A 19,219-nucleotide genomic window follows, 5' to 3' on the forward strand; every position below is an offset into this window, starting at 1 on the left:
TAATTTCTTCCTGTTTCCTCCACTGTCTCCTTCACCTAATCTGGTCACTATCAATGAAAGTCAATGGTACCATGGAAACGTATGTTCAGATTAGTAATGAACAAAAGTTGTTCGGCATTATCCTATACTTCCATCCATGTTTTCTCTCTGTATAGTCTTTTGATATCATTCCCTGCTTCACAGCTCCCTATGTCTTTGGTCACTATGGATTAAACTGTACAACCGGGAGATTGTTGGTTTAAGATTCTGTGCATATTCTTGGTGCATTCTTGATCCAGTTGTAGTAGCTGTATGTTCTCCGTGTTTGCCCAAGCAGAAAGAGAGACACATGTCCAGATTTGTAATGAACAAAAGTGAGACTAAGAGCGACTCTATCCATCCAGCCGCCGGGTTCCTGAGTTGCTCGGCATTAGCCCGTATTGATCTAATCATTGTTCTGTGACCTGCGCGGAGTCCTCCAATAAAAGGCATTTCTCGGGTCCCGGAGTGATTCCCATTACTGCTTCTAAAAGGGTCGGTCAGCATTCGCACTGCGCGCCCCTTCTCCCGTCCTCTGCAGCTACAGCCAGAAACCGCACCATGAAAGTTAAAAGACTTACTGTAAAATATTCAAGTAGAATAAAGACGCTGCTGAGCGGAGAAAACGCTTGTGAGATGCAACGTGGCATGTGAGGAAGGAGTTCAGAGGCAGAGAAAGTAAACTCGGAGAATGAAAAGATCTCCAGACGCCAAACTGTGCTTTGGGCATGTGTCGGCTCTGTCTGTCTGCTCCAATCAGCCTCGGTTTGGTGGGAAGCCAGCCCCTCGGAGACCTTTAGCATGTGTGCTAACGCTTCTACGGGGTGATTTGACACACATTATTAAAACCCGCAAGTGCAACGCACAAACAAGTGTGTGTTTACCGTCGGAACATCGCGATTCTTCACGTACTTCATGTTTCTTAAATGAGCAACATCTGCTTTCGCCATTGGCTGCTTATTTAAGTAAGTCTCTAGTTACGCCTTTGGTTTTTGTAATTGCTTGTCTGTATCTCGGCGGTGATGGATTCGCTTTTAACCGTGAACGATTCACTGTTGGGGCTAAAAGTTCATAATCCCTGCATCGCACCACATGCACGGTGAAGCTCCACATCCCCCACAGGCTCTAACCTCTCGCTCCTCCGTCCAGATCGGCTCATTCTTCATGATCAACCTGTGCCTGGTGGTTATCGCCACCCAGTTCTCCGAGACCAAACAGCGGGAGCACCAGTTGATGCAGGAGCAGAGGGCTCAGTGCCTGTCCTCCTCCACCCTGGCCAGCATGGCCGAGCCCGGGGACTGCTACGAGGAGATCTTCCAGCTGGTCTGCCATGTCCTCCGCAAGGCCAAGAGGAGGTCGGCGGCCCTCTACTACACGCTGAGGGGCAAGCCGCCGCCGGCTGGCGGAGGCAGGGGCAACAGGCGCGGCGGAGGGAACGTCAACGGAGAGCGGGCGCACTCCAGGCATCCGAGATGTGAGTAGGGGTGATTCAGAAAATCAGAAAATGATATGAGAAGCTTTACATTTATGTAACGTTTGTAACGGACAACAACACATTTAGAAATAAACACATGGGGAACTGAAATCAGCGTGTGTTTACCGTTGGAAAATTGCAGTTCTTCACATACTTCATGTTTCTTAAATGAAATCTGCTTTAGTCGCTGGCTGATTGTTCAAGCACATCTCTAGTCGTGCTTTTCATTTTTCACTGCATCTCACGTCCCGTCCTCCTATTGTACATAACATTTTGCAGGACGGTTTCAGATAAGAGGGAGAATTGTGTAGCTGTAATGTTACGTTACGAGCAGCAGAGGTTGGAAAACGTCTATGAGTCACTGTGGACGTGTTGCTCAAGCGTTTTTATGTGGCTGTTCATTTAGAAATGAACTGGAGAAACAAACATTTATGTCTTTGGGGAGCTTAAGAACCTTGTTTGACTGTCAGTTTGTCTCTTCAGATAGTTGCTTCTGTTAAAAATGGAGGTTGTAGACAGTATTTATCATTAAAAAAAAAACACAAATACAGTTGAGTTCGTCCATGTGGTTCACGAAGTTCTCAGATAAAGATGTTCACACAGACTCATTTTAATAATTTATCCTAAACTGAATCTCCTCTTCAGCGTCCCACTGTCCACACCAAAGCAAGCAGGACCACAGCTCCCAGACGGTGTCCAACTCCATCAGCCTGTCTGTCCCCCAAAACCCGGAGGACTGCCCCGTGTGCGCCCTGTCGCTGAAGGAGGGGGAGAGGGCGGCGGGGGGCGACGGCAGCGGCGACGAGAACGAGGAGGACGCCGTGAACGAGGCGGGCAAAGAGGAGAACCACCTGGAGGAGAGGGGGGACGGGGAGAGGAAGAGGAGGAGGACGTGCTTCGGCCGTTGCAGGGACCTTTGGAACGACATGAGGAGGAAACTCTGGGGCATCGTGGAGAGCAAGTACTTCAGCCGCGGCATCATGATCGCCATTCTCATCAACACCATCAGCATGGGCATCGAGCATCACAACCAGGTGAGAGCCTCGCAACCAGAAAGTGCTGGCGGTGGGGTTAACACTGGTGGGCCTTTCTGGGTGTGATCACCGTCCTCCCACCGTCCACAGACGTGCTTTAGGTTCATCTGTGATTCTAAATTGGCCGTAGGTGTGAGTGTGAATGGTTGTCTTTTTCTGTGGTAGACCAGGGACCTGTCCAGGGTGGACACCACCTCTCGCACAGTGACATCTGGGATAGGCTCCAGACCTAATGAATTTTCATGGGTTTTTCTTTTCGTCCGAGGCTTCACCCTGGGCCCAAATGATGTAACGAATCAACTTGATTCATTCGTGTCTTCGGACAATTTGACAAATGCCAAGATTGCAGAATTTAGATTATTTCTCCACTGGCCGTCGCCTGGCGCTGGCACCTTTGAGTTTAGAGGAAGTAAAGACAATGACGTACATGGAAATGATAGAGACCTCTGTAACACGCAGCCTGTTTCAGGTCTGGTTCTGGTTCTGGTGCTACCTTCTGATCCAGATCCAAAACCACAACTAAAGACACAATATGCAGAGATTCTTGGTCCCTCATGAGGAAATTCTTTCCCTACATTCAAATGAGAAGTGGGCTCTCACTAGAGATTGACCAATTTGGATATTTCAGGGCCGATACCGTTTTTGTTTTGTTTTTTCAACTTGGCCGATACGTGCTGCCGATTTTTCTGAGCAGATATCTGGAGCTAAAAACCTTTTTTGTGTCTTTTATGCTTTTATTTTGACGAAAACCATTTAAATCATTTTCACCAGGTTCACTATGATTCAATTCCTGATTCACCCATAACGCGGGAAAAAAACTTTCCTACATCACCATGATTTGTTTGAGCCCCGAGTCCAAAAGCTTAGACGCAACAAATCAAGTAATTGTTTTTGGAACATTGCCTCTAATTCCTCAGACTGACGCGCCGTCAATAACTTTTAGTAGCAAATCATTTCTAAACGTCTCGCGCCGACACAATCAGCAGAAGGAAATATCGGGGTGTCGGATGACATTCAGAGGGGCGAGCGGTGGGCGTGGAGCGGTTTCCCTGACGGAAGTGTGAACACTTGGCTCCGGCGTTAGATGGAAACCGAGCCTGAAGCGCCGGCCGGGTCCAGGAGGAGCCTCCAGGAGCACACGTGCACTGATCTGCATCCTTTTTTTTTTTTTTTGTGCATCAACAGGAGCGTGCACCGACGGGAGCACTCGCACGCCGTTACATAACACCTTCTTCCTTCATTTCATCTCATTCTGTTTTCCATTTCTCATCCTCCCCTGCTAATTTTACTTCCACCTCTCTCCCCCTCCAAAGAACCCTCTGTGCAATCCTCTGCACTTTCCCCCATTGGTCCTATTGTTCCCCGTGTCACCTCCTATCCCTTTATCCTTATCTTTTTCTTTTGCCTTACGCAGTGCCTCATGTACTCTCTGACTCTTGTTCTCACTCCTCTTCGGTTGCCATCCTCCCGTCTCCCTCTCGCTCTCCCCCCTCTCTCATTCCTCCTTCACCCTTCCTGTCTCTTTCGTACAGCCTGTGCGGTAGTTAGTTGCTTTCTCTCATCTCTGAAGACTCTAAAAATAAACGTGGTGTGTGTGTGTGTGTGTGTGTGTGTGTGTGTGTGTGTGTGTGTGTGTGTGTGTTGGGGGGGTGGGGGGTGGGGGGAGTGAGAGGGCGAAAGCAGACGCCGGTTACGCAGCACTTTTCAGCTCAATTCCCCGCGTGATTCTGCATGAATCTTTGTCCGTCTCTCTTTCTTTTGAGCCTTTCTCCCTCCACACTTTCTTCAGGCGCACCCAGAAGCATCGATTGGAGTGTTTGCTTTGGCTCTGCAGCAAAAAAAAAAAAGAAAATAAAAAAAAAGCTGTTTTATTCTAAAATACGAATTCCTAAATTTGAAACGTGACTCAGCACAAATGCATGATGAAATACTAAAACGTGCACCTTTCTCTGTACATGTAGAGATGAAATGTGGAACAAGAACGAGAGCTGGCTAAAGAGTGGAAGGTAATGGGAAAGCGCGGAGCGGGGAGAAAGCAAGGAGAGGCGGTAATGATGGTATTTTGTCTGGGTTAAACTGCGCTGTCAACAGCTGTGATGGTTCTGTCAATAGCAATAAATCTCATATCGTGTTGTTTGGACTTTGGACCGAGAGAGCGGCTTCTGGACATCTGTCAAGGTTAGAGGAACCGCTCAGGGATGAAACCTGTTTGTGTACATTTACATGTGATTTACAGCAAAACCCTAGCATGTTTCAGAGAGGCGTCGTTACCTCAGCCTAGGACATCTTCCAAACTAAAACCATGCAAAAAAAAAATTATTTTCTGTCCTTAGACACTTCTACCAAACAGTTGTAGGGATTCCTTGAGGGATAGCGACAGGGATTTTTATTTATATATAACTGACTGGAGGAATTATGCGTCAAACTCCAGGAGTGAAAAACGCTGCCAACATGTTATGAAGTGCAGTTTAAGTTTAAGGCACTTCACAGCCTTGCTTCCCGAGTTGCGGCTCATATTTTAACTTCACACTCCACTGCTCACCTTCTCAGATCTTCTTATCTCTGCCTTTTTTTTTTTTTTTTTTTTTTTTTTTCCACTCGTGCTTTTTGCTGCGCTGGCACTGACTTTGTGGAACCAGCTTCCTAATAGTATTATAACGGTTGACCCACTGGAGTGTTTAAAGCAGCTTTTAAACACTAATTCATACAGCAGAGCCTTGTCTTTGATTAATGTGCTCACACTTTACCTGGGTGATTGTGTTTGGTTTGCCAGAAGATTTGCTTGAGTTGTGGTTTAAGGAAAGTTAGGTAAAGTGTGGCATGTGTAAAGTCTGTTGCAAAATATGGTTTTGGTCACTATTCTTTTCATTAACTGTTTAAATCAGGACCACAAACTGATGGAGAGATGAAGTAGTGACCCCCCTACCTCCTATATGTGTTACATATTAAACTCGGCCCGTACTATTTATAAATATACATTGATAACATTTTGCATTCAGTATTAAGCTATTCAAATAATACACTGGACTCTCGGCCAATTGCGGAGATTCGGACAGAGTCAACTTATATTATTTCGGCCTCGTGATTGGCTCAGCAGTGATGGGCGGGGCCTACTGTGAACAGGAGGCTTAGATTGACAGGTTCAATGAGTGAAGTGTTGACTGAATTCATCCCTCTACTAAGATATGTTGGATGCATGTTAATGTGCATTTAAAGAAACCAAAGATTTTTTAGACCAACCCTGCGGTACCTCAGCGGACCCCTTGTTGAAGAATAAATTATATCAAGGCTTAAATTTATACATAATTAAATGCGTGTTCATTTTTAGTGACAGGTGAGTGTCCTCAGGGTTTGCTTGTCATCTTCCTCGGCATCATTGCCTCTCACGCTTTACCTCCTTTAGCATTTTAGAATTAGCCGGGAGTTAGATGACAAAGACAGTGAAGGACAAAGATGCGACACTGAGCTTCAAAACTGGTCTTCAGGAAACATAGAGTACATAGTGATACTGTGAGGGCAACATGTCAGGAATGTCTCTTCAAATACTTGGCACAAACGTCCAGTTGGACTCACATAATGAAGTGGTTTCTAAAGTTCTAACCACTGGAACAGAAGCTAGATCCAGTTCCCTGCTGTGAGTTTGGGAGCTGGTCAGGAGGCTCTCCAGCTGGAAGAGGTTCTACTCCAGCAAAGATCTGCCAGGACGATCACATCGTTTGGTTTATCTGTGGAGTGGGAGTGGTTTGCTGCTGTGTTTATGAACTTTTACATCACGTCTACAATAAAAGATATTGACAGCAAAATAACTTTAAAGAGCATTTCATGAGAGTCCCCTTTCATTAGTTATAGGACTGTCCAATTTCATGCAAAAGTTGTTCTTTTTTTCTTTTTATCGCCTGGTACACCCCATAATGAGCTACTTCAGACTAGGACAGATGTACTGAACCTGGTAACTTCACTAGCTGCCAGCTATAAGCTATTGCACAGAGGCAATTCTAGTTTCTGTTTGCACTCGCAATGGGAACGCAGAAGTCAAGTGATAACCGACTGGCAGGTGGTATAGAAACGCCGTTTAATTCTGCGTAGCACTGCATAGGTTGGTTCGATAAAGCCTGGACGTCACTGCAGGTCCAAGCCCTCGTGTTTTATTGTGATTTGTTGAGTCTGGCATTAAGAGCTGCTATTTACTCAGCTTAGAGATTTATCGTTGTTCAGATGTTTGTTTTTTTAAACGCCAGGCTGCCGATGCTGCGTTTATGTGTTTGACCAATCAATGTACACTCGAGTCTGGACTCTGAATACACATGCAAAGTAGAAACCTAAAAGCAGGTCTTGGAAAAACAAGTGGATGCAAAGAATGAGAATTTAACTCCTTATCAAACTCTGTCTTCGACTCATCTTATCAAGTACTTTTCCTCCTTCCCTCTCCTCACCCATACACTTCCTAACATTCCCTCTGCTTCCTCTTATCTACCTTCCCCCTAAGCAGGTCCTTTTCTCTCCCCCTTCCTCCTTCCTCCTCCTTACCTCCTCTCCCCTCTGATCGACACGAGGCTATTGACCGGGAAGAGATGGGTCCGGTTGATAATGAGGCTAAGAAACAGAAAGGGAAAGAATGGAGAACCATGGGGAGGGAGGGAACGGAGATAGACTCGGAGAGAAAGCGGATTACGGGAGCAGGGTTGAAGGGTTGAGAGTCTCCTTTTTTTCCCTCTGACATGCTTTGCTAACTTTGGCAGGGATGGCTGGCTATTTCTCCGCTGGCTTTGAAACCGAAATTCGCAGGGGGTATCAGAGAAAGCATCTGATCCATATCGTGCATAACACACATCCACTCACACACAAAGCACGGCTGCATAGAGCCAGTTCGCTTGTGCACATACAGATGGAAATAAACCCAGGATTGACTGGGTTTTGACCTGTGTTTGACATCATGTGCTACAGACAATACACCCTCTCCATCCTCCTTCTCATTCCCCCGTTTACTTCTGCAATTTTTCTGAGGTGGGAAAACATAAACCTTCAGCCTCTTCCATTCTGACCGTTGCCAGAGATAAGGTGTGGCCCTGTGTGTGTGTGTGTGTGTGTGTGTGTGTTAACGTTAGCGGGGTGAGTCCTCCCTTCAGATGATTGGCAGTTTGAGAGATAGCTCTTCAGTACAGGTGGGGGAATGTGATGCATACACCATTATTTTCCTGCACCTTTTGTTACAGCAACTGTGAAACTGAAAAACACTGGTTTGATATCAGTGAAATCTCTGTATCTGGACGTTGGGTGAAGCTTCTCAGTCACCCAGGTCATGATATATCCAATAACAAGCTGAAACAAGGGGCGGCTGAACTTTTCTCTATGATGTTTCGTCCAAGTGATGTCTTCAGTTCCAAAAGCACTGGTGGAGAGTTGGGGCTTTAGGGTTTTAACTGTTGGTGTTGCCCACCTGAAACTCATGACTAGCGTCTGTTAATGGCCACAGGAATCTGAGTTTGAACTCTTTAATCAAGGTGGAAAACACTCACAGATGCTCCCACTGAACCCCAGCTACCCACCAGTCTTTCAGAGTCCAGTTGCCCTTGTTTCAGCCTGTTCTTGAATATTGCTGCTCTGTTTAGAACTTGAATTTCTTGCACCTCATTTCCTCTTTGCTTTTCTTACGTTTCCGTGACCATCTATAGCCGGACGAGCTGACCAATGTCCTGGAGATCTGTAACATTGTCTTCACCAGCATGTTCACCCTGGAGATGATCCTTAAACTGACCGCTTTTGGCTTCTTCGAGTACTTGAGGAACCCGTACAACATCTTCGACGGCATCATCGTCATCATAAGGTCTGTAACTGACAAAACGAGCGGCTGGTTGTTCACTTACTAAATCTAAAAGGTGTCACATCTGCATTCATTGTATTCCAAACCTAGTCCAACACTTCCTACTTTTGTCTTTCTTTGCCAAACACCCCAGTGTGTGTGAGATCATCGGGCAGGCGGACGGCGGTCTGTCGGTGCTGAGGACTTTCAGGCTGCTGAGGGTCATTAAGCTGGTGAGGTTCATGCCTGCGCTGAGGCGACAGCTGGTGGTGCTGATGAAGACCATGGACAACGTGGCCACCTTCTGCATGCTCCTCATGCTCTTCATCTTCATCTTCAGGTAACAGCGGTCCGTTTGTGACGAAGGTGCCCTGAGAGTTTAACAGAGAAAATGGTTTCTTCCAAACCTTTAGCAAAAATGAAAGACTTGACAGAATATCAGAGGACTAAGACAAGATATAGAAGCTGAGCATGGTTGAAGAAGCCCTAGCTAAAAGCCTTCTCCTCCTCCTGTATTACTTCTTCTTCATGAAGCTTAGGAATACATGAAACTGTGCAATGTTCATCTTTTGAAGTTTAAATTAGCACTGCAACTATGTGACTATGCTAACAGATCCAAATTCCAAAGGCATATTAATAAGTCACTCTAATTCGATGTCTTTTTTGACGTGGTTAGTACACAATCAGCAACGCTTTGCGGCTACCAATCTTTCCACTTGGTCGACTGTTAAATCTAAATATAGAGCGGCTGAACTGTTACGATATTTTTAAGATTATATGCTTAATTAGAAGGTGAAATCCTCGCTCCATGTTTTTCTTAAATTCTACCCTATGCACCTGATGAATGAAAATATGTTATGAGAATTGTTGCGGTGCACATATCTTTTTACTTCTAGCATCGTTAGACAAATTTCTTTCTAATGACTTGGTTGTGGTGGAAAGTTTTTTCTGGAGTCTTTCCGCTGGGAACTGATTATGCTTCTGGCTCATCTAATCATTGTGTTGAAACCACACATAATAATGTGCTACCAGACTCTTATTCTGATAAGAATTGGGTCTGGCTAAACCAGGCTGGCATCTTTAGCCCTTCGATGTGGCAATCAAGTGTAAGTGTGTTAAAACAGACGGGCATTAATCCCAGGTACACCTGAACAAGCCTTGACTTTATCCACAAATGTCTCCAACAACCCTGTAATAATGAACGATAATGTGAATTTCCAAAAACAGATGGGTAACAGATGGCAAAAGACAACCCATTAAGACTTGATATGTGTTTCATATGTTGCAATTCCTTTTTTAAGTGAATCTGAAAACCTGTCCTTCACATTGTTTGCATAACTGAACCATGCCCTTAGTCTGCAGCAGCATGTGAGGCTGAATTATTTCCTTCTCTTGCGTTGCAGTATCCTGGGAATGCATATATTTGGCTGTAAGTTCAGTTTGAAAACCGAGGCCGGGGACACGGTGCCCGACAGGAAGAACTTTGACTCCTTGCTCTGGGCCATCGTCACTGTCTTTCAGGTAGGAAATTAAACACCCTGTTGTTTTGCAGCCTTAGTGTATGTGCTTATGTATTTTCTGTATCGTTGTGTGCAGATTCTGACTCAGGAGGACTGGAACATGGTGTTGTACAACGGCATGGCGTCCACCTCTCCCTGTGCCGCACTCTACTTCGTCGCTCTCATGACTTTCGGAAACTACGTGCTCTTCAATTTACTAGTTGCCATCTTGGTTGAGGGTTTCCAAGCCGAGGTAAGACACCTGAGATGCAAGTCTAAGTAATCTACGCTGGCTTGACAGAACAGGTCCCTCAAACTGTTAAATAAATCATTAATTGTTCATTATGTCTAAACTTTGAATGCTGTGTCTCTTTCTGTCTCCTTTGCAGGGCGATGCAAACCGCTCCTACTCGGATGATGACAGGTCTTCCTGTAACTTTGACGAGAATGATAAGCAGAAAGACTCTCTGCACCTCTCAGGTAGCAATGCCTCCAAGAGCTTTAGAGCATTTCTGGCTTATAGTGTTATTTTACCCCCAGCTGTCAGCCTAGCTCCTCACACTGCTGAATGTTTAAAAAAAAAAAAAAAAAAAAAAAAATGAAGGCAAGCGGCTGCAAAGGTTCATTTTTAAAAAACGATGTAGAGAAGTCCCAGACAGAACGCCTTTACCTTAGCATCAGAATCAAGACTTGGTGTCGCATAAAGTCTTTTCTATTTCTATTGATATTTCTATCACATTATTTAGTTGAATACACATTAAAATACAGATTTATTTGGTCGAAAAGTCTAAATAAAAGCCTTTTATGTCTCTACCCATCGTCTTTCTGCAAGAAAAGTTGGCAGAGCTAACGCCAAAGCTAAGCTAATGAAACAGAAACCAATATACTAAACTTATGGGGGGTTGGACCATATACACCTATACGCGGATGACTCTGAACTCTTTGAAGTGAGGCTCAAAAACACACCTGCAAGTAGAGCTTATTCTTATCTAACAACAGCTGTGAATATGCTTGTAATTGGCCAAAGACGAAGCATCATATGCAACATTGTTCCAGTCTGAAATCAGCCTGAGTAAAGCTGACTCCGCTCCTTGTCCATTCTCCTGTCTTCCTGCTCGTCTCCTGGCATCTCAACAGCCAAACTTACCACGAACCAAACGGAGACAGCCTGCAGCATTTAGAAGCACATTAGGGAGGCCTCCGTCGATGCCTGATCACATCTCTCCTGAGCGTAAATGTACCTTTTTAAATGTCAGCGTTAGTGGGAGAAAAACACATTTGGAATTTTAATGTTTATTCAGACCTATTCCACCAAAAGGTAATGTTTTGAGAATGGACAAAGCGGCGGCGGACGTCTCTGTGTTTCACTATTACGAGCTCTTCCCTGGCTCCTGCAAGGCAATTTAGAGTAAATTAAACCTTCCTATGCCTCTTGGAGCCGACTATAACAATGCTTTAGGACGTTTTAGTGTCCATTGATGGAGAGTTCTGCTTTAACGGCAACAACAAAGAAAACAAAGGAAGGCATGGGCTTTTTTTTCCCACTCATCCATCTTATCTCTCTGCCTCACGCTGTTCAGCACCATTGTTCTTTTCTTATATTCTCGTCTTCCACCTTCTTGCAGACCCAAAGATCTGCACCCTGACACCTAACGGACACCTGGACCTTCCGCCGCTGTCCGCCGGTCTGTTTCCTGGAGAGAGGTTGACCTTTACTCTCGGCTCCAGGAAGAATAGTGTCATTTCTCTTGGCAGGGCTAACCTGGAGCAGAGGGCTGTGGTAAGAGTGAGATATATACGTAGCTCTCGGTTAAGGCGAGACACTACAGGTGAATAGGATAAAAATTTTAACTAGATATCACCATGAAACTTCTCCAGTTGATTTCTTACATAAATACAATAATGTTTTGTATTTTTTATGTAGTTTTCTGTGAATTTATATTTAAATGTGCAAATGAGGAGTTATCTATTTAAACATGTGCTCATCTGCACACATTTCCAGAACATAAATCTGAATAATGGTTAAAATGAGGTTGAAAATTCTTGTTTCATTTTTTTTAACATATTATATTTCCAGGTATTTACTGGGGGGATTTTAGATCCCTCTTTTTATCAATCCATAAATCACAAAATACTGTCAACAGTCCAAAAAAAACAAGTTTTGCCATGTTTTTAGGAGTAAAATGTGATACAAATCAGGGTCTGAATGATAACTACATATGTAAATACCTGCAGACTGTAGTTAGGAATAAATCTGTAAAGTCTGGTTTGTGTCAGAGCTGCTGAGGTGGAGATTTCTGGCTCAGAGCAGCAGAAAAGCTCATTTTGAGAACACGGTTTTACGTTGTAAAATAATTTATATTTCTATTGGAAGCCACTATGAACCAAATCCAAATCTACTCAGATCCTTCAAAACACATCATATAATCATATCAACATATATTATATCAAAATATCAGATTAAATTTTAATTAAGTTCATTCAAGTGTGAAACATGAGTGATGATCCACCGCTGATTGTCTCCACCTTCGCCTCCTTTCACCAAAGACAGTTTACGGCCGGATGAACTCAGATGAGTCTGACTTCCCGTCTCCTCTCCTTCATCTCTCTTTTCTTTGGACTTTGCTAAAATAAGCTGTAATTTAATTCTTAGAGAGGACTTCATTTTTAAAAGTCCCTCGTAGATAAACACAGACTAGAGGCAGAATATCCGGTCATTTGATGCGTGGTCAGAAATCGACACCAACCAGTTTAGCTTCAGATCAGCCTTTCTACTTTCACGATTGTTTGCCAGTACAAAGGATATGACCGTATTTGGATCCGACAGAAAAAAGAGCTTCACAACAGTTCCTCATATACTGGGGTAGAGACGAAGCTCTGCACTGATTTAGGTTTAGAAAAGTGACATTTAGCCAGTTTAGGAGTAAATTAGACGCACAACACAGACAAAGTGTAGTGAAATAAACACCAAAATGTGCATTTCGACTCATTTTGTTGAACTAGTTTGATAGAAAACATGTTAATGAAGCAAAGAATCTTAAAACTGATCATGTCTCGCCTTAAACAGACAGTTGCTGTGTTTGTATTTAAGAATTCCAGGTCAATAAATCCATCGATAAATAAATGAATCCGTTCTTTTGTCTCTTAGTATCCCGGTCGGGCTTACCACAACTGGGGGCGTCCGCTGCCCCCCCAGGCTCACGCCCTGTGGGCCCGCCGGTCCAGCTGGAACAACCTGGGAGGAAACCGGCCCTGCTCCTCCTCCTCCCCCTCCACGAGCCCAGCCTTCACCCCCACCTCCGCGAGGCCGTTCTACGGCTACGACCTGGGGGGCCTGGGAGGAGTGGTCGGCGGGAGCCTCCGCATCCGGGGCCCGCGCGCCTCCTCGTCCCCCCACCGCCACCACCACCTCCACCGCGTCCAGCCGGACGAGGAGGAGTCTCTGCTCTCGCCGCCCGCCGTCGCTCCTCACTCCCTTCACCTCCCTCACCCCATGATCCCGGGGTATTTCGCGGCCAGGAGGGACCGCAGAGCTCTGTCCCTGGAGCTGCCCCACGTTCAGCAGGTCCCGGGAATCCCGCACCCTCCGCCGCCGCCGCACCATCCCGTGCCCCCCATGTCGCTCCATTCTCACCACAGAGGCGTGGTGATCAGTGGAGGGGGAGACCTGGGAGGGGTTCACCAAGACTGTAACGGGAAGACTCCGCTGTCGCAGCTCCTGCAGCCCCTCCCTAGACGGCCGACCGAGCAGACGGGTGGGACAAACCCCCACAGCCACCTGATGGCCGATGTCTTCCCCCAGGTCAACACGCGCAGCAAAGACCGGGAGGATCTGGACGATGACATTGAATACGTAGGTTTTCTATTCTGTGCATGTGGGAAGTGAAGTGAAGTGAAGTGGTAACTGCGTTAGGAGCAGATTTGTAAGTAAGTGAAGTGAGGACATGCGCGGTCCGATTCCACCGCCGCCGATTAGCAGATACACTTAAGAGAACAAAGAAACGCAATCAAGGTTGGTGATTCACAAAAGCCGAATCGTTAGCTTTTATGCTCAAGTACGAGATTTTTTACACGTGCATGCGAGTTTTTCCAGCGCTTTGCATAAAGTCTGCGCTCCCCATCACCTGGGCCTCATGGGAGTCCTATTGTTTTCATTGTAAACAAGTTTGCGTGTGAGAGAGAAACGAGGTTAATTAGAGAGGACTATTTAGACAGCGGGGGGAGAGAGCTGTGCAGATGGTAATGTTGGAAGACGCTCTGAGCGGTTGCGGTATAAGTGTTTCACTTGTGTAAATAATTTAAATATGGAGTCAAAAGCGGATTTGTCTCTGTGTGTTTCTGACTGTGTGTGTGCGTGTGTGTGTGCGCGCCGTGATCCGTAATGTGTTCGTTTGTTGCAGAGCTTGTGTTTCCGCATCCAGAAGATGCTGGAGGCCTACAGACCAGACTGGTGCGAGACCAGAGAAGACTGGTCGGTCTTCCTTTTCTCCCCGCAGAACAAGTGAGACTCCACCAACCCTCCACCCTCCACCCTCCACCCTCCGTATCAGTCTGCTCCGTCACAGGATGTCAGATAGTTGTGTTTTAGTTAAAGCCACCAGTGTTTCATAGGCTCCCTTCAATGTCAGTGCTGTGATGTACAAGGTTTGTGGTTGACGCCAACGTTGACATAGAGATCAATGGATTGGGCCAAAAATCAGCAAAACTACTCAGTTTGGTTTAGGAAACTTAATTACTTGTTTTGTTTCTTTTGGTGTTGGTGCTGTTTGGCACAAACTTAGAGAAATGGTGACAACAAAAGACAAGAAACCGACAAAAATGAATCTGGCAAAAAAATCACTGATGTTATCTTTAAGAGCAACAAACATGTGTGATGCCTCTTAGCGACAAAAAGGGCAAAAACAATACTTGGTTACATTTTGGCAGCAGAATTGCTTGGCAAGGTTCAGACGATACTTGGTAAATAGTTAGTATTGGACTTAAGCAATGAATTTATTTGGTTATGTTTCTGCAGCAGAAGCACTTGGTTTGGTTTAGTCAACACAATTACTCAGAAAGAGATTTAATCACTGGAACAGTTTGGTAAAAATTTCTGCAACAAAAATACTCAGTTATGCAATTATCTCGTTTTGTAGTTTCATTGCTTCTAATTTTCAGTAAATATACTGTGGTTTGCTTTTACTATGTGAGCATTTGTGCAACATTTCATTGCACTGTGTTGATCCTGCTCATGAATCTGAATGTGAATGTGAATCTAAATCTAATCTGGGTGGGTTTAGGCAATGAAACCCCTCAGTTAAGTTTAGGAAGAGATCATAGTTTGGGGTTAAAATGGGCCAAATTAGGGCTGGTTGGTATGAACAAAAATCTACATCAGTGTTTTTCAAAATTCTGATGGTATCACAGTATTTTATTTTTCATGCATAATCACATGAACACCACATTTCCTACTGGCTGAGAAAGGAATTAATGCAGTAGATTGACTAAGAATGGATTAGTTTACTGTGATGATGAGTAAATATTGTAGAATAATTCCATACTAGTAGTAAAACAGGTTTGCATGACCCCCCGTTAGCACTGATGTGGAAATCTAGGGACATTTACAGCTTGAAGACAAAATAAATAATAAATGTTACCGACAGGAAATGAAAAAACAGGGACAATTACAGTTAATTACAGTTTATTTTGACATATTTATTCACATTGAAACATTTTTAAACTGTTGTGTTTGTAATAATTAATATCGTAATAATTGTAGTCTGCGTGCAACATTTTTTGTTTCATAACAAGCTAAAATTGGGAACAGCTTCAGCCGGGGGACAGGTCAGCCAAAAGGGGGACTGTCCCCAGAAATTGGGGACGTCTGGTCATCATAAAAAAAAACAAAAAAAAACGGCACCTTTCTTTGCCACAAGTCGCTTCAAGTTCAAATCTTCAAAATTCATAAAACAGAAAAAAATACTGGTATTTGGTATGAACAGGCATTACCGCCCAGCCCTATGTGATGGCATCTAGTATTGGCTTTACACTGGAGTCAGTTGAAAAGTCTTCACTCGATGCCTTCCACTGATCTCTGTGATGTCAGCATCTGTGATATCCAGGGAATGAGTGTTCTGGTTGTATCTGGGACACGTATGGATCGGTGCCACTGAAAAACGTGTTAATTCAAAATGTGCGCGGTTTCGTGGTCAGACCTTGTCTCGTGAAGACGTTAATGACCAGCCTCAAGACGAATCTCACCAAAACAATATTACGGATAGATCGTATTCCTGCTCTCATCGATGGGACGGGCAGTTCGCCAGGTTTCCACAAAGAAAACCCACAGTCGGACATTGATCCCGGCTTCCAAATAACAAAGGGATATTTTCTAAACCTCCCGGTTGAGAGTGAGAAACAATCCTCAGGGGGTGAATTTAATCACACAAACAATTCATTCAATTATGCATCAACTTTAAGTGATGTGGCGTTAGAGTCCGCAGCTTCATTATGTCGCATTTTAGTAAAAGCCACTTTAATATCTCCGTGTTTTTCCAGAACATATTTTCATATTCGTTCTGTTTCCTTTCAACGTTCCAACGAACACTGCACCAGAGATATTTAATTGCTTTTTGGCAGTACACAGCGTCACATGCTAAGTTTTGAAATGCATATTCAGGATTTGAATGCGGTATTTCTGAGTGTGTCCCGTCTATTAGTTTCTCTCTGTTTGTGTCTCTGTAGTCAGTTTTCCCAGCAGAGCGCAGCACTCAGGAGGCTGGTGCTTCTGAGTGCTGCTAATGTAATTTGTTTTAAATTAGGAGTGATGTAAACAGCGCCTGAATGAGGCCATTTACTCACCAAGACGTGACGGAGCCCCCGCACTCAGACAGGGAACTTGGCTCTGATTCTGATCGGATGGAAGGGGTTCATAAATCTGACCTTTGTGTTCCATTCACACCATTAAGTCTGCCTTTCTTTTTTGCAATAAAAACGCATGCAGTACCAATCTAATCCTGTCTTTTTTTTTTTTTTTTGCTTTCCCTTCAGATTCCGACAGATGTGCCAGTCCATCATAGCCCATAAGCTCTTTGACTACGTGGTGTTGGCGTTTATATTCTCCAACTGCATCACCGTGGCTCTGGAGAGGCCCAAGATCCTGCAGGGCAGCTTGGTAAAGCCGAGGCTCTTTTATTTGAGTGACCTTTATTTAGCCACGGAAAGTCTCGTTTAGCATTTCTTTCATCGGAGCGTCTCTGCCGAGAGAAGCAGCAGCAGACCTGCCGAACTCAGACAGGAATCCAGAATAAAGGACGAAATGCAGAATCACAAACCAAATGTTCCGGGATCAGACCATGAAAACATCCACAGCCTGATCTGTCTTTAACTTAATAGTAACACATTAGTAAAGGACTTCAGGGATAGATGGTTGGAATAAGTCCTGAAAGCTAAGGCTCAGGTAGAACTGTAGGTCAGACGCTAGTAGTAAAAGTTTTATACCGACGTCTACGGGTGCACAGTGCACACCATTCAAAGCTGAGCAAGGGCTTCAAAACTTTAACCAAACCTCTGAGTTCGAGAGCTTGTAGTCGCTGTAACATATAACATCTCCATCAGTGATCAGTGAGTCTCCGTCTGGCCCAGAAACATATGTGAGATTCAGATCCAGTATCTGTATGTGAATAAAATTCAAAATATGTGTGAAATCCATTTTTTTTAGTTACTCTTCTAATTTAGGACATTCATGTGTAACAATAAGTATTCTTTAATTATCCTTTATGATAGTTATGGATGTATGTACAATGTTGGTTGATGTTTTCATTAAATGCAGCTAATGGAGGTGATTTATTGTGAGTTGAAGGGACAGAACATGACTGTGGTGATGATCTGGTTCTTGTAGGAGACAATAGGGGCGCTATAAAAAAAAAGCGCTGTATAAAAGCAAGACCATTTACTATTAACAATAGACAATAGTTTGAATTACTGAGCTAACGAATGCTAACATGAGTGAACCTGACTGCAGGCGACTCAACACTAACGTAACAGAATAATCTCCAGGTCGAACTCTGCTTCACAAAAGTTATTTTCTGCCTCCGCAACCCAGTTAAAGTATAAAATAAATCTATTTGACAAAAATAATGATGCAGTTATGTCGAGACTTTTCATCCTGAATCCTGAACGTCACTCACTCAAGGCAGACGCACAAATATTTACTGTGGTCACATGAGGAAAGGCAACTTTCTGATTGGATGTTTGTCTTCTTCTCCAATACAATTAACTTTAAAACAAATAAGTATATGTAAATATATACCGTACTCGGGTTCGGCTCCGCCCCTATGCTGCACCAAGCCAACAGTCGGCCTCCACCGGTTCCTTATCGGTGAAACTTATCACTGCAAACATTTTCAGCTGCTTTTGTGGCAGCAGAATGAGCTGCTAGGAGAGAATCAGGAGAGAAGTCGGTTTGGTGTGTGTCCAGGCCATAAAACAGATTTATGAAGCACAACTCTCAACTATTCTTATTAAGACTCGATCTGGAGGCCCTGAAACAAGAACATGAATACGGGAGCGTGTACGTACGGTGGTGCCGTTTTATTCTCCGAGGACGGATCGTGTTTTATGATCTAAAATGTGCTGTAAGCGAGGTTTTTACTGCTCCTAATTGGTCCACCTCTTTTTTTTTCTAACCCTCCATGTCTCGTCCGTCTAGGAGCGAGTCTTTCTCACCATCTCCAACTACATCTTCACTGCCATCTTTGTGGGCGAGATGACGCTGAAGGTAACGTTTTTACGGCCCCTCGGTCTCTGTGATCCCCCCAGAGAGACGCCCTGTTTGTCCGTCTGTCTCCTCTCATTTTCTCCTTTTCTTTTTCTTTCTTTAATCCTTCCATTCTTTTCTCAACAATTCCCACGTTCCTGTAGAGAATGGAGCAGCTAAGTGACATCATTAATTAGTGGCTAGTCATCTCCTGTGGATGCGGTTTATCACCACTTTTGCTCCCCGTCCTTCCCTCTCTTCTTCTTTCCTCTAAATTAAGAGCGCTGCTTCTTTTTTTAAGCCCGCGTCTCCACTTCCTCAGGGCCCCTCCGTTCCCGTCAGTCCCTTTTCTGGCTCTCGATTGTCTCCGTATTGCCGTCTTCACTTTTTATTTCCTCCCCCACTGTCTCTGTGTTCTCTGCAAAAAGGCTCTGGCACAAGTGGGCCATCAATTATGCACTCCCGCAATCAATTATTAACCAATCACAACCCGTCAAGGAGCCGCAGACTTGTCAGCCCCCTGGCCGAGCTGTACAAGTCTCCCCGTCGTATCTCCCTTCCTGTCCGCCTGAGTCTCTCCGTTCTGTGTGTGTGTGTGTGTGTGTGTGTGTGTGTGTGTGTGTTTTTGTGTAGCATTAATCTCTCCACAGGACTCCAGCA

At 44.5% G+C, this 19,219-nt stretch overlaps 1 protein-coding gene across 5 annotated transcripts in view; it reads left to right on the top strand.

Annotated features, from left to right (window-relative positions):
• Positions 1-19,219, top strand: part of cacna1ia (calcium voltage-gated channel subunit alpha1 Ia) — a 189,413-nt gene that overhangs the window by 130,197 nt on the left and 39,997 nt on the right. For all 5 annotated transcript variants that reach the window (XM_047571583.1, XM_047571585.1, XM_047571587.1 and 2 more), the window contains exons 9-20: positions 1,168-1,492; positions 2,138-2,526; positions 8,199-8,350; positions 8,481-8,666; positions 9,730-9,847; positions 9,923-10,078; positions 10,215-10,305; positions 11,451-11,605; positions 12,974-13,678; positions 14,226-14,326; positions 16,852-16,975; positions 18,512-18,580. In XM_047571583.1, the coding sequence (XP_047427539.1) occupies positions 1,168-1,492; positions 2,138-2,526; positions 8,199-8,350; positions 8,481-8,666; positions 9,730-9,847; positions 9,923-10,078; positions 10,215-10,305; positions 11,451-11,605; positions 12,974-13,678; positions 14,226-14,326; positions 16,852-16,975; positions 18,512-18,580 (2,571 nt within the window). The remainder of the gene's footprint in view (positions 1-1,167; positions 1,493-2,137; positions 2,527-8,198; positions 8,351-8,480; positions 8,667-9,729; positions 9,848-9,922; positions 10,079-10,214; positions 10,306-11,450; positions 11,606-12,973; positions 13,679-14,225; positions 14,327-16,851; positions 16,976-18,511; positions 18,581-19,219) is intronic.

This window comes from Mugil cephalus, chromosome 20 (genome assembly GCF_022458985.1).
Source record: "Mugil cephalus isolate CIBA_MC_2020 chromosome 20, CIBA_Mcephalus_1.1, whole genome shotgun sequence".
Classification (NCBI taxonomy): domain Eukaryota; kingdom Metazoa; phylum Chordata; class Actinopteri; order Mugiliformes; family Mugilidae; genus Mugil; species Mugil cephalus.